The sequence below is a fragment of the Metopolophium dirhodum genome, chromosome 4, assembly GCF_019925205.1.
Source record: "Metopolophium dirhodum isolate CAU chromosome 4, ASM1992520v1, whole genome shotgun sequence".
NCBI lineage: Eukaryota > Metazoa > Arthropoda > Insecta > Hemiptera > Aphididae > Metopolophium > Metopolophium dirhodum.
Window position 1 is genome coordinate 16,518,513 of NC_083563.1, and position 15,581 is coordinate 16,534,093.

The 15,581-nt window shown below is 28.7% G+C and overlaps 1 protein-coding gene across 1 annotated transcript; it reads right to left on the minus strand.

The window, feature by feature from the left end:
• Positions 1-865: 865 nt before the first annotated feature.
• On the minus strand, positions 866-10,858 carry LOC132943822 (thiamine transporter 1-like). Its single transcript, XM_061012939.1, has 9 exons — positions 10,617-10,858; positions 6,167-6,340; positions 5,709-5,928; positions 4,217-4,338; positions 3,297-3,437; positions 3,069-3,150; positions 1,908-2,100; positions 1,587-1,728; positions 866-1,371 (listed from the first exon to the last, which is right to left on the minus strand). The coding sequence occupies exons 1-9, from the start codon at positions 10,740-10,742 to the stop codon at positions 1,255-1,257; spliced, it is 1,317 nt and encodes a 438-aa protein (XP_060868922.1). The 5' UTR covers positions 10,743-10,858; the 3' UTR covers positions 866-1,254.
• Positions 10,859-15,581: the final 4,723 nt, after the last annotated feature.

Here is a 15,581-nt window from a genome sequence, read left to right on the forward strand (position 1 = left end):
ATCATCCGTTTCATGAAATGGATGTCCAACACTCCAACGTCCATATTGTTATGTAATTTCGTTAAAATTCAGTATCTGGTTCATCCAGTTCATGAAAATATTGATTTCACTAAAAGTGGATCGTATATATTATAGTGTATAAGCTACTTAATAATCAATCGTTCTATACAAGACTGTAGCAGCAGGTACGCAAAAACTGAAAAACCCGGAACTTATATTATACCTAAGTACGTGTATTGTTCATATATTTGCATCGAGCTGTGGGGCGCTAAATTGTTTTGACAGTCAGTTATTCACGGTCTGGATGGTTCCATTGTTGTTTCTTCTTCGTTCGAAACCTACCTACCCGTGTTATTATATTATTTAGGATTAGGTTAAAAAATGAAATAAAAGTGCGCCCGTGTAGAACAATTATAATTACCGCGAAACAATCAAGTCTGTTTTCGACATTTGCGCGTCTGGCTGGCGGTGTATGCGCGTACAACTGCTGTACACGAAGGAAAATAAAATATTATGTTCGAAAATGAAACGTTAAGTTTTTAAATCGATAGTTACCTATACGGCTATACACGTACTGAAATGCGGACATTCCTAGTTCCTACGCGAATGCTCGTGTACCTACATACTCTGTTACCAAAAATTCGAATTTATCGCACACGTATAAAATATAATATTATTATTCCTACGAATGAGCTTTGGTTATGTACCTATGTATAAGTATTGTAGATGGTTAGAGTTTGGACGTTGTGTTGGTATTTGCATTTCCGCCCCATTTGTGCGAGGTTTGATATTGAAAGCTGTAATGCTGTATATCAGCTATAAAATAAAAATCACATTCCACAATACGCTTTTTAACTTAATTTTATGGAGACTTATTATATATTATAAACATTTCATATCCACATAATTTATAACAACAAGACATACATATTAAATAGTTAATGTAAATGTAAAATATAAAAACTAATATAGTAGGTAATATAGATAGGTACCAATAGCCAATAGGTAACCAAATAGGTTATACGCATACCAATATGTATACCTATATGTGAATACATTTAATTAGTTCATAATTTCAATATTTCACATAGTATTATAATATAACAATTATATTTTTCAAAAAAACTCTTGAGATTGGTAACCGACTATAGTGACTATTAACTGAGATCGGAATAAATGGTTCAAACGTAAATATAAATCGATTTTTCATTGTAATGTGTAGTGCAATTGATTTGGGATGAATCGTTGATGACGCTATTCGGTTATATCGTAGATCGGATATCTATTATTCAATCTTCTATTGAATGATATCGCAGAAGGTATCAGATAAATTATCCCGAGAAAAATGTATAAGCCACCGTAGAATAAAACCTGAAAACATATCATTTTATTGCTACATTTATTAATATCGCAAATTCAAAGTTGAAGTTATTTTTATGTTTTATCCTTTTTTTCAGTTTTTTTTTTTAGAAATACATTTTTATAGAATATACATATTTTTGATATAATTAAATAAATTAAAAATATTGTTGTCAAAATATATCTTATGTATAGGAAAAATATTTTATTTTATTATTTCTACGCACCTGTTTGGGAATATCCATCTTAAATAAATTGCCATAGATAAAGATTTCTTTATAACACAGCAGCAATATCAGTGAAATAAACGAATTGAAACCCAATACAAGTGCATAACAATTATTTTTCAACTGTTTTGCTACTTCAGCCCTGTTAAAATAAAAATTGAAGAAACAGCCATAATAATTATTTATATTATTTATTTATATTATTTATATTTATAATAATAATTATAAAAATAATGTTTGACATTTAAATATATTTAATATCAATATATTATAATAATGATACTGTCTGAACCTATTATATTTGGTATTTTATTTACTTACAATGCCGTTACAAACATTGCTTGGATCAGTACTCCGAATAATATGTATGACAGTTGGATCGATAACATATGTTGATGAAAGTAACAAGATATCACGCATACACCAAGAATCAAAGACCCAGATCCTATGAACGCATTACCATTTAATTCCCAATTCACACGTTTCACGCCGATTTTGTATGAGCTGATGGCCCCTGCGTAAAAATGTGTAATTCAAAAACATATATTAGGTATCTGTAAAATTGTAAGAAAATCAACTTTTTAAAGATCTCTACATCTATAATTATAATCAGTGGCGTATCCTGGTGAAATGGGGGGGGGGGGGGGGTGTGGGGGTTAATGTGCAGTAACGTCCAACACACCAGTTAATAATTTTTTTAAAAACTATGTCATCATTAATCATATACTGTTCTAGATCCTGAACGGATGAATATCACGTTATTGGATCTACAATGCTGTATCTTTTTAAACATTTTTTTCTTGCATAATGTAAACAGAAAAAATGCTTCTATCTTCAACACTTCACATTGTTTCAAAAGGTGGTTCTCACAGCAATTCAAAAATATAAAAAGTACATATTTTGTTCAATTTTTTTTTTGGGCTTTTGAAGTTTAAATTTTGATATTTAAGGGGGATCCAGTTGGTTTTGTCAAAAGTCAAAACTAATGTAGATTTGACCAATCTAAACATACATTTCGTTTATTTTAATATTTTTTAAATATATTTAAATTACGTATCATAAAATAAATCTTAAGGGGGTTTCAGTCAATGAAAAAAAGTGGTTTTTAGACCAAAACGCCAGCAAAACTGAAGAAATTTGGTTTGACGATTATCAATTTTTAAAACTGATTTTCATTGATTACCAAGTTTACTATAGGTTTCCATTAAGATGATTTTGGATATCTGTTTTTTCCGCTGTGATAACCATGAATATTTATATTAACACATTAATACGCATTATATAGTATATACGTATATATAATATAGTTATGCATTATGCCATAGCCAAATTACTTTGGAATTTATGCATAAATAAATTATATATACATGAATCTAAGGAGTAAAAATAATATAATAGTACATGAACTGACCTTCATTTTTTAAATGTTAGATATTTCTTCATTTAATATTTAATCAAAATAATCATATCACATTTACAAACCTATGAATACGGTCAAGGACTCGACTACACCATTAGCTTGCTCATTTTCGCCTAATTTGTGAGTTACACATGCCACTTGTATCTGGAATTATACAAATAGTTGATATACAAAATACATACCTGCTACCTATTAATATAAAATATAAATTAATTACCTACACATAATATTTCATTTTTATAGTATATACTTTTATAGTTTTGTAATGTTTGAGTAGGTATTTTACTTACCGTCATATATCCGACTAAAGCCAAACAGTACCAAATGGACCACTTTAGAACAATTAAGTTTTTATAAGATTCGTTAAAGTCTCTCCACATTCGTTTTAACATAGGTTCGGTTGCAGTTGACTGAGATTGAATGGGTATATTCTAAAATATCATTTGTTTAAGTATGAGTTACAGTCCCTTGCTTAGCATTATGTATTATAAAATGATTTACAATTTAAATACATAACCAATCGATATAAATATACGATGTCTGTCACCTGATGATATGAGCGTATATTATATACACCTATAATTTATATGAAGGGGATATTGGAGTGTTCAATCCCCTTCATGGACTTTTATTTTTTTAATTATATACCTTTAGTGGAATGACATTCAAATGTGTAATTAGTCACTTCCTCACTAATGATTTATTTAAAAAAAATGTATTTCTTTAAAATCGTATGATATTTAAGAAATGAATTATTTATTTAATATTTTAAAAAAATTTTAAGTTTTCATTTATTTATAATGTATTTAGTATCAATAATGTTAATAATAATATGTTAATTGTTTACTATAAGTCAATGTAATCGTTAAGATAAGATAGAAATTAATTATTCGTATAAATATTTCACTACAGTATATATTCTATCAATATTTAAGTGTAATTTACCATTAATATTGACATAATGGACATATTGACACACATTTTAATAACCACTCGAATTGATTTCTTGCCTAAAACGTAATTTTTCCCAAGTAATTTGGATAAAATAATCACGTTCAATATTCCAACAGCTGAGTGAGGTAAAATAATTATGCATTTTTCATATCAAATACATTATTTGTACAAATAAAAACAGGCGGCCGCTATCAGATGGAATATTTCCAAAACAATCTATATATTACTATAAAATAAATACATTTTTATGATTTACCTTTAAATTAAGTGGTTCGTTGTTATTAGGTAACATAAATTCTGCAAAAGTATCATCGTTATTGTAACTTTTCCGTCTTACCGATGGCAAAAACGACGACCAGACAAATGCGAAAACCATACCTAAAATATTACAGCAGATACGTAGGATGTAGAACGATTTGAGGATATTATAACTTACTAAATCTTATGGGGATAGGTAATTAAAATACAAATAAAAATAAATGTTAATACATTTGTACTAAAACATAATGAAAAAACCTAAAAGATATTATTGTTATGAGATTATTGGTTTATCCAAAAATACACATCCATTGTTTAGCAATCACGAGTGCAAATGAAATGTAATTTGTGATATTATGCGTAGGTACAAATTAATCAATTATTTTTTAGAAAGATATTATAACTATATTCTATATATTGGTTAATCTTTAAAAATCATTGTATTTATTTGTAGATATCTATACAATTATAACTTATAAGTATCTATCTACCTACATCAAGATGTCACACGTGCTTATTAACAATTATCGGCACCATTACCTTTTTTTAAATCTGATTTATACCATTTATTGTATGCAGATACTTAATACCCATATTGCACACATTAATTAATTATTAATTTCCATGCGTTTCTTAAATATTTAAGACAATTTATTATAATATTATTATAAAACTTTTATAAATTATTATTTTTTATTTAATGTTTATAGCTGCAGTGTTATGGTAATATTCAAATGGTATCAAATAAATTAGACTACTTATATTGGTAGCTTATGTAAAAATGCATCACTTTATAATTAATAAACTTAGGTCTTAATAGAAATTAATAATCATTATTTTTTTTAATTGCTTACAAATTGAATGTTTCAAATGTTTAACTAACGTCTAACACAGAAGATAAATCAATGTGACTGTTTTGCAATAGGTAAAATCATATTTGAGACAAAAAATTAGATTTCTATAAAATTTGTTAGAAAATATTATTTGATAATATATAGTGTGGTGTGCCCGTGTAGGTATAGTATAAAAAATAGATTCATATCATGTGAAGACGATTGAGGACGGAGGGAGCATATATACTCCATATAAATATTTATAAATAATATAAATATAAATATTTCCTATCAACATCATATATAGTTATCAAAAGTTAAATATTCTACCTACGCTGAATATAATTTTTGGGAATGAAAAAACAATTTCAGCTAAGCTGGTAACAATAATAGTGATATTAAAATTAATTTGAAAATTAAAAATTGTTGTTGTTTGTGTGATTAAACATTTTTTACAGAAGTACCTACCTGTCCTACCTATATTAAATCAACTTAAATACCCACGCATTTATACATCGCAGGCATTATAATTATAATAATTTATGTGTTAAAATATGTTGTGAAGTACTTAAATAAAGTTATACATAATGTACGACCGTCTAGGAGTATCTACAGACTAAAATAATAATTTTTCAGACAAAATATAATTATACTCACTGCCCAATGTGTAACACGGCAATTGATTAACGTAATCCTTTCCGTACATAACCACTAACGTTTGAGCGAATACCAACGAACAACATTTGCCCATCAACATTGCGGTCCTAGCTAATCCTGATGTTGCCTGATAATAACTCTTGTCCTGAACCCTAGCGAATAAATAACTGAAGTAGACTACTTCGTACGATTTGAAGAACGCCGCGCATAGTTCGGCTACCTGTAAAAAATTAAAACCGAAAACTTAAAGCGTCCGAGAGAAAAGTAATTATTGTTCATAGCAATATTATTTTCCTCGTCCATCAAAAATCGGTCACTTATTAGTTATTAGATTCTGGACGTATTTATAAAATACGAGTGTACGAGTACCTAAGTGTGTATAATAGGTGCATTCATAACCAGTAGGTATAATCTTAAATATTTCGTAATACTACAAATCATATAGTAATTATACTTACTTTTAACTGGATAAAATTAGGTAACATAACAAGATTTGAATAAACGATAATTCCACAGAAGACATTGAAAAAGATAACTGGTTTGTAATGTAAACTATCTGTGATCATCATTATCACCGTAACAGTCAATATGCTGAAGTAGTCTTCAAACCGCATCAACTCATATTCTGTCACCTAAAGTAAAGAATAATATGTATGAATAATTATTTCTATAATTAGTTAAGTCTTAAAAATTTGTCTACTATTATTAAATTATGAAATGTATTATTTCTTATTAGCCACCAGCTATTATACTGAGATCAAGATGATGACACTACAATAACTAAAATGTAATTTACATTTTATAACGATTGAAATATTAAATGTGCCTATGTTAAGGTATATAATCTTTTTGGGGGGACGGAGTGGCCGATCAGACTGGCGTCGGTTGTGTCGCACACCGGCGCAGGTTCAAACCTCGGTTCACGGGCGGCATTATTCTTCGGGCAAGTCACGGTGTCCGGAGAGAAGTGCCGCCATCCCCCACCCAGGCATGGCAGATACCCACGGGTGCCCATTAAAAAATCTGACAAAACTACACACACGTGTTATACTTACAGCTCCCTTGCCTACTAACAAAAACAAACAGCTAATGGCCAAAGTTGTCGGGCTTCACGATCAATAAAAAAAAAATCTTTTTTTGTACAATAAGTATGTGTTTTATAATTACGTATATTCTGCTACCAATCTTAGAAATGTTGGAATCCTTTTATTTAATTATACAATTGTGTATAGGTACTACAATACCTATGTAATATAAATATAATATTTTAGATTCTGAGCGGAGCGAGACATTGGTGTTTATTTATTTATTTTTTTTTTATCCTGTATACAAAATGTCTACTAGAAGGAGCGCTTCGATTTTAACATGTAGTACCTTTTAACAAATTGGATCAAAATGGTACTTTAAAGAGGTCATTTTTCAATTTTCTCAACAGTTATTTAATGCCACGGGAAAAACTACCGACAAATTACGAAAAACCACTAAAAATGGGATTTTAATTTCCAACGCTTTGTTTATCACCATAGCAACGAATAAAAAAAAATAATATTATAATATTAATTTAAATTACAGGCTATAATAAATAATAACAATACAAAAAATCCAGACTGACAAACCGCCTCCGCTCAGAATCGTTTTTCTTATACACAATATGATATTATATCATTGAATTCGAGTTTAATACAATTCATTATACATTGACCCACTTGTAACCTACTATACAGCAGAGCGACATCCACTTACCCGCTTTTTTTTTATAAATATTTAGATATTAACGAGTACTTATTCAAAAATACTCTTAAAATATTTAAGAAAAAGTTTATACTTTTTGAATTTGAAAAGTTTTTTTACGACTGGATTAACATAACTTTACAAAAATAATGAGATTTCAAAAATGTTTATAAAATAATCTATATCAGCGGTTCTCAATCTTTTTATATTCGCGTACCACCTGACCATTTTTTTGCTTATTAATAATGTATACGTTTATGTTATATGAATAGAATTTTCAGAACCAAATTTTACAACGAATTCGAATTGTAAGTAACTATCGTCATATTTACGATTCGCCTGTGTTCTCTGTTTTTTGGTATTTGAGCTTCCGCTTTCTGCAAATCTTTTCATTTTTACTTAATTTTATGTCACAAAAAAAAAAATACGAAAAAATTACATAAAAATATAAAATATACAATTGATGCAAACAACTCGTATGACACTCGTGAATAAACTGAAAGAAATTACGAAACTAATGTAAAAACGTATTATTGTAGATTCTACATGATTTAAATTAATGTTTTTACAATCAAAATTATTCTAAAAACCAGATTTACAAACTAGCCATTTTAAATTTTTCAAAAAAAGATTAAATTCAGATTTAAGATTTGTAATTTTCACTATTCAAAATAAAAATGTTATAATATACGTGCACTTAGAGTAGAGTAGAGTAGAGTAAAGTAAAGTAGAGTAAAGTCAATAAATTATATTATACATAAAAAAAAAATTTTAAATATTGATTTACACCCTGTACAGTATAAACCTACTACATTACTATAATTTATAATCATTAGATTAATGAAGATGTTTGTAATTTGCTTGTTAATATAGCATTTTATTATATTTTTTTTTTAAACTCGTATTAATGCCATATTATGACGTATTGGTATTATCCATATTTATTATTTATGTTATGTAAATATTAAATTATAGTTTCTCAGTCTACCAGTATGATAAGGAGATAAAAATGAGATAACGTATACCTATATTGAAAACCTTGTAAGACATTCACGGTTTAAAAATATAATTTGAATTTGAATGTGTTTACCATTTATTTATTCACATGTAAATACATGTTATACAATATTGTTGTATGCATAAAATGTAATTATTTCAGTAAGTAACTAGTAATTTGATTTTCTCTTGAGTAAACTGTAGCCCTACAAGAAACATATACATTTATAATTGATAATAATAAGTACAAGTATCAACATTAAAAAGTGTAATTAGTCGGAAACTAGGTACTCATTTGAATTTTAATTTGTAATAATAAAATGTTAAAAAAAATAATCTGCTGAATAATTTTATGTAAAAATGGGTGATTATTGTTTGAAAAAATGTTTTTATTACCATAGGACACTCTTTAAATGATACAAAAATCTCAAGGTATTCAAAAATATAATCTTTGAATATATTTAAAAATTAAGAATCAGATTTTGAATACAGTAAAGTCTCCATAATCCAACTGACCTTCTATAAGGCGGAAATCTCACGCAACGGAAAAACAACAGTCCTGTATTACCTATACCACGACACCACGTATATTTTAGTCTCCCTATATGATGGAAATTGCCTTATAACGGAAAAATCAATTGGTACCGAGCGTTTCCTTTATAAGGAGGCCTTATTGTAACTGCAATATTAAAGAAAAAATGTAGATCGTATATATTATAAGTACCAGTTGTGCGGGTAGCAATATAGTAGCATGCTACTAGAAATATTTCCTCTTCAAGAAAAATTGAGGAATCATAGTGTTTTGATATAGTGCAGTAGAAAAAAATCTATTAGTATGCTTCATTTTCTAAGGAATTAAATTAGTTTTTTTTTTTATTGTTGGTTTGCGTTTCTATGACATTAGATAAAGCGTTACAAAAATCGGTTTGAAAAAAAAAGTTGTACCCAGCCAAAAACATTTTTGTTTGTATTATAAAAATGAGGAGATGTGCAATGTGCATTGTGTATGCTTGGTATAATACTCTGTATGAATAGTTCATAAAGTTAGCGAGTCAGCTCATATATTAATATTATACTCATACTATAGTTAATATAGATAGTTCTTATGCAAACTATTATTCCTCGTACATAATATTATAAGATTATAGTAAAGAATCATTTATAAATACAAGCAATATATTGCAAAATGCATAATATAATGACATTTCAGTACCTGCAGTCACCAGCATACAATTGCTTAATAATAAACAATGATATTAATATACTATATAGGTAGCCATATATCACCAACCATTGACATGGTTGCAAAATAGAGATTTTCTAGGACCTTCAATTTTGACAACCAATGGAAGAAATCGTAGAAATCTAATGGGCTGATTCAATATGGATATTGGACAATTACACGTTCAGGGTACTTCTATCATATTATTATATTGTAGAGATCGAACGTCCGTATTTATTATTCTAAGTTATGTTTTCGGATTATATATTGCATATTTGACGTATACTTATTATGTAGTGGGCAAACCCATTATTACCACTAAAATTAATTTGAAAAAATAAAACTAAAAACACCAATCGTATTAACGAAAATTAAATCGGGTAATGAACATCTCGGTGGGCAATATGCCAATATACAGTTGGATATTTGGATGTAGAATGTAGCTTTATGGTATCAGTGTATTGCATATAAACATTTCAAAACTTTGTATTTTAGTGTGTATATCTTTCACACCAGTCATTAGTCAACAAGCTTATATTTGGACTAAAAGTTATGTTTTACGGATAGCTAACATAGCTATGGTTGGTACATTATATTAGGCATAACACAATAAAAGCTCTGAAAAGGATCTATTCTCACCATCCCCCATTAGTATTATAACTGCTGTCGCATAAGTATAAAATAATATAATAAATATGCAGAATTAATAAGAAAATTACGCTACTCATTATATAGTATAGGTATTTACCTATATCCTTTTCCTTTACTCATACGTTAAGTTAGTCTTACCAATAACCATAGCCTATACCCATACAGGAGGAGCTTATGTATAAGCCTTATTAGTTAAAGTTTTACATTAATTTGTTTTTTTTTGTTACCGTTCATTTTTTCTTAAAAATACACATTTTTAGGTTAGTTGGTTATAATAATTCTTATAAAATATTTGTTTATTTATGTACCTGAGTATCTGTAATGTTTACTCCTCGACTGGCGAAATAGCTAGTCATAAAATGATCCAAGGGTCGAAATTCTATGGCAAATGCGAATATTACCGCTAAGGCAATAATTGTTGTCCAACTACGCATTTTAAAAATATGTAATATCACATTTATAACTAATAAAACGGAAGAATAGACACGATAATACCGATTGCAGATACCATAAAATGTAATAGTATACCGCGTACAGTGTAGTCACTTAGGTGAATGACTAGAGTCTAGAAGATAGAATAGGTAATATTTACTTTCGTATTTGTTTACAAATACGGAGAATGAAAACGTTCCATCAAACCGGTTTATAAAACCAGTAGAATATATAAGCTTTACGATTTATATAGTAAAAATAACATATCAAAAACCTACATACCACAATAGAACAGGTAATTTGATGGTTGTACCTCGAGATGGTATTGTAGATATTTTATTTAAAATTGCATTTAGAAAAAAATCTCCAAAATTGCATAGATACTTTTTCGAATGTGATGATATTTTATCGTTAATTATAATTTATAAGTATTAAGGTATAATGTATACCACATTGAACTCACCCTCGGTAGTGGCATTGGTGCAGTATACATATGAAGCAATGGAATTCTTGCATGACGTGTTAGCACTTAGCGCTTTTCTATATTTATTTTTATAAAGCGTTTAATGATGAGTATTTGTCAAGGGGCATTTGCACCAACTGAGAAAATATTTTTTAATAATTTGGAATTTTCAATTAAATAATAAAATATAAAAATTCCTTATTTGTTAATTGATATTTCTATGATTATGTCCAAAATAATAAAAATTTGAGAAACTGTCACGTCTTATACAGACATAGGTACAGTCATAAAAGGACGAAAATAATATTTGGATTTTATTTTTATTAACATTCACATCATAATAAATTATAAAATCATGATATTATAATATTATCATGTGATAATATACGTATTATTATTATTATTATTATTTACTTTGTACATCGTGTATTCGTGTTTAGATTGAGTGATCGATTTATTTTATTTTTGATACTGTAACAATGTTAAAAACATTTTCAACTAACCAAAATTAGTTATGTATTAATATCTTGTTCTATCATACTATCTTTAACAATGCCGGATTTAGAATTTTGGTGGCCCAGGGCAAAAAAAATGTAGGCCTAACCCAAGAGGTCTAATACATTTGATACATTTTGCTTATCCCCTCAAATTGTCTTATTGCTATACAGTAAAACATTTAAAAATCACATTTGTACATTTACTTTAAGTCTATTTCTATTACGTATGGCAATCGTAATATATTAAAATATTTTGAAATCTATTCGTAAAAAAAACCTATGTTATATTACGTCCTACTATCAATTATATTTATGTGGGAACTAACTTTTTCAAATTTCATATAAAATGATTTTATATAAAGTTGGTATGCTATAAAAATAATTTATCATACCCACCTCGGAATAATTTGTTTGGATGCCATGATTTTCGGGGTGAACAAAGTGAAGAGGGCATTGTAAAGTCCAAAGTCCAAAACATTTATACCAATAATATAGTAAGTATTTAATATTAATAATATTTATACAGTATTTATAAAAATAATAGGTACCTATATTAAAAAGCCATTATATTTTATTTGTATAGCTTAATAATACAGTTAATAATAAAAAGTCATCATAACAGGTAATATATAAAATATTATATTTACAGATTTAAACCCCACTGTATACGTCTACCACTCTACTGCTGCAATCACACATATAAATACATGTACTACAGTAGATAGCTATAATAATTTGGTGTGAGATATTCTTTTTATTTTTATTTGTCTGGGCCACTATATTATGTTTAGCAGGATAAAAGATTAACTACCTAATATCTACCTAATTTTGTTCGGATACAATTTCTATAGGTATGCTATAATATTTACTATTCAACTATATATATATAAGTACTGATTAAACCTATTTACGTCATTTTAAGAGTTTCTGAGAGGAATAAAGGAAATATTTTTTTAAATAATCGTTAGAAAGTCTTATGAATATTTTGTTGATTATTCATTGTTCTCATAACATTAGGAATACCAAAAAATATTCATGTGACATAATATAGTTTCTTAGTACATAGCTTCACATCTGTTTTCTTTATTCGCTATAGTCAAAAGCTATAATATGGACAAATAGGTCTCCAACATCTCCCGAAAACCTTTATCAGGATTTTATATATCCAAGAAGTATAATTCGTTATTATAAATTCGTATAGTTTGATAGCTTATATTACCCTTTTGCGGTATACCTAGCTACCCCGATTTCATCATACCTATTTATTTAATAATGAAATGTTGAGTGTTTAAATTTATTAAAGAAATAAAAAAGGATAATTTATTTTATTTTTAATTGTATTAAACTTAAATTTAATTTTAATTAACAGTTGCAAAAGATTTTAATTTAAAAAATTTTTACAACTTTTAATTGTATTTAATTAAATTGTTATTTAGTAGGTACCTACAATATAAATGATATTTATTTGTTTACTCATTTGAGTTATTCTATATGTATTAATGTAATAAAAAAATCAGAAAATTGTAATGGGACCGGACCTATGGATTCTGGTGTACCACCAATATAGCATCGATTCCGCCAGTACAGATAATAAACATATCCCAATTGAAACATAATTTTTTGTTTTTGATGTTTTTAAGCATCATAAATGCTTTTTTAGATGGAAATTTAACAAAAAAACTTGAATAGGTAAAATACACCATTATTGGACCTTATGATGCGAGCAAATTATGATTAGTTTACGTAAGTTATATATGATCCCTGTGAATTCCCGTGTCCGAAAATGTATCATCACTAAAAGTGATGATGTGCGTTGACACTCGTTGCTCACGAGGGCGGCGCTCACGATTACACGAGTATAAGACGCACTTAAGTCACCACATCCTAAGCGAACGTTGCTTACAATTATTTACTGTAATCTGTAGTTGCATATTATAATGTGTATTTCTATTAAAATTATTTTTAAATAAAAAAAAATTTTGATAATATAGCCACGTATACGTAGTTTCTACTTATAAGTTACTAAACACCGTAAAAGAATATTTAAAAAAATAGTCTTTAGGCACTCTAACCTTGATAAGTATAGGTAGGAGTCCGTAGTATCCATGATCAAAAACCAGATATTTAGTTTATACATAAAAATGAGCTGACGAGCAGACGAGCCTTGGACTAGACTGGAATGGTTTTAGCCCACTATTATCTGTAAACCTACCCAATTACTCACATTGAGCGATTCAAAATAAAATAGTAAAAAGTTTATACGTACAAATTAAATTTTTTATTTTTTCAATAGTATGAGTAGGTACCTTAAAAATATTATACGTATGTATTTTATAAGAATTCCAGAATTTTTAATTAGGAACTCTCAAAATGTATTAGGTACCTACAAAGAAAATGTAAATATATATACCTACTTATAATACTCGATTTACACAGGCACCGGATTTATAGAAGGGAAGCACAGGAGAGTACACATTGCAGATAGACAGCCTATTCTGTTTTCTTTTAATTTTTCATAAAATAGTAACCACATTTTATTCCGAGATAAATATAATATATCAGTTGACAATTAGTCTAAAAACTATTTTACTATCAAATTTTAATCTAGTAGTCCAAAAACCTCTGCGACGATGTCAGCTGTATATAATATTGTATTTTTGGAAAATTTGGACTGTGTTTTTGTGATACTATATTATACTGTTGTATAATGGCTACTGCGGAGTGCTGAATATAATTGTACCTACCTAGTTCCTACCTATTGGTTCACATTATTATTATTTTATCATATGAATGATATATTTTTTGTTTTTTTGATCATTGGCCACATGAGTTATTTGGTTTGTGGGAGTTGTAGATATTACGGTATTGATATACGGTTGGAACATGTTTTTTTTATATGAGGCAAGGATTCGTCGCAAAGAACCTGAGTGGTCACCCATCCGAATGCTTGCGATGCCAGACGATGATTGACCGCAGCACACATTAGTAGAATTGCGGCTATTTCACAACAAAATTGCCACAAATTATACATTTTAAAGTTATATCTAGTTGAAAATGACATAATAAGAAATTACAAGTTACCTATAACCTATTATACAAGTTACACAGGTAACTAGGTTACATTATTTTGAAACATATTTACCAAACTGATAACTGCAGCCCTATCCTGCATACATTATTACTAAGTAAAATAGGAGGCCTGTTTGTAATGGAATTTATCTAATTTTTTACAATATTATTGTTTTTTTTGGCATTAGTAGTGGTTCTTAGCCAAACGTGCTGTAGAATAATAGCACAGGGGCTCAGTTCGGCCCTGGCAGGAACGTGCTTAAAAAATATGTATTATAGATTATCTATATTATATAGATTACGTATGCTACGTATTATAGATTATATCACACGTTAGATAACTTGCAGATACCTACTTACAATTTACAATTATTTAGTATATATATTTTGAATAAGCAATAGAGGCAAGCAATATAATATAAATATAACTTAAGTATACCAACCCAATATAATATACAAAAGTGCCTACCCGGGCGATTTCTCCTCCCCCTCCCCCCTTAAATACGTATCAATGCAGTGCATAATAATATCAACCGTACAGAGGTTTCCTCGGCCGCGAATAGGGCGCTGTAGGCTTTAGCACTGCAGATGGAGTATGTGAGGGACGGAGCACGAGAGAGTAAAACGGTAAAGGATGAAGACGCGACGAAGAGAAAAAGTGGAGTGGGTTAGGTGTGGGTCGAGGCGGCGGCGGCGGCGGCGGCGGCGTCGGTTCAATACTCGGTAATCAAATTGTCGTGCACGGGGGCGCCGTGTCGGAGAGCTTAACTATTAACCCGCGCGGCGTCGGGCCGCTAAACAATAAACATGGC

Coding starts and splice junctions, on each gene's coding strand:
- LOC132943822 (XM_061012939.1), bottom strand. CDS start 10,742: ATGCGTAGTTGGACAACAATTATTGCCTTAGCGGTAATATTCGCATTT. Junction 5,929..6,166: donor CTAATTTTATCCAGTTAAAA/GTAAGTATAATT, acceptor AATTTTTTACAG/GTAGCCGAACTATGCGCGGC. Junction 3,151..3,296: donor CTTTAGTCGGATATATGACG/GTAAGTAAAATA, acceptor GTATAATTCCAG/ATACAAGTGGCATGTGTAAC.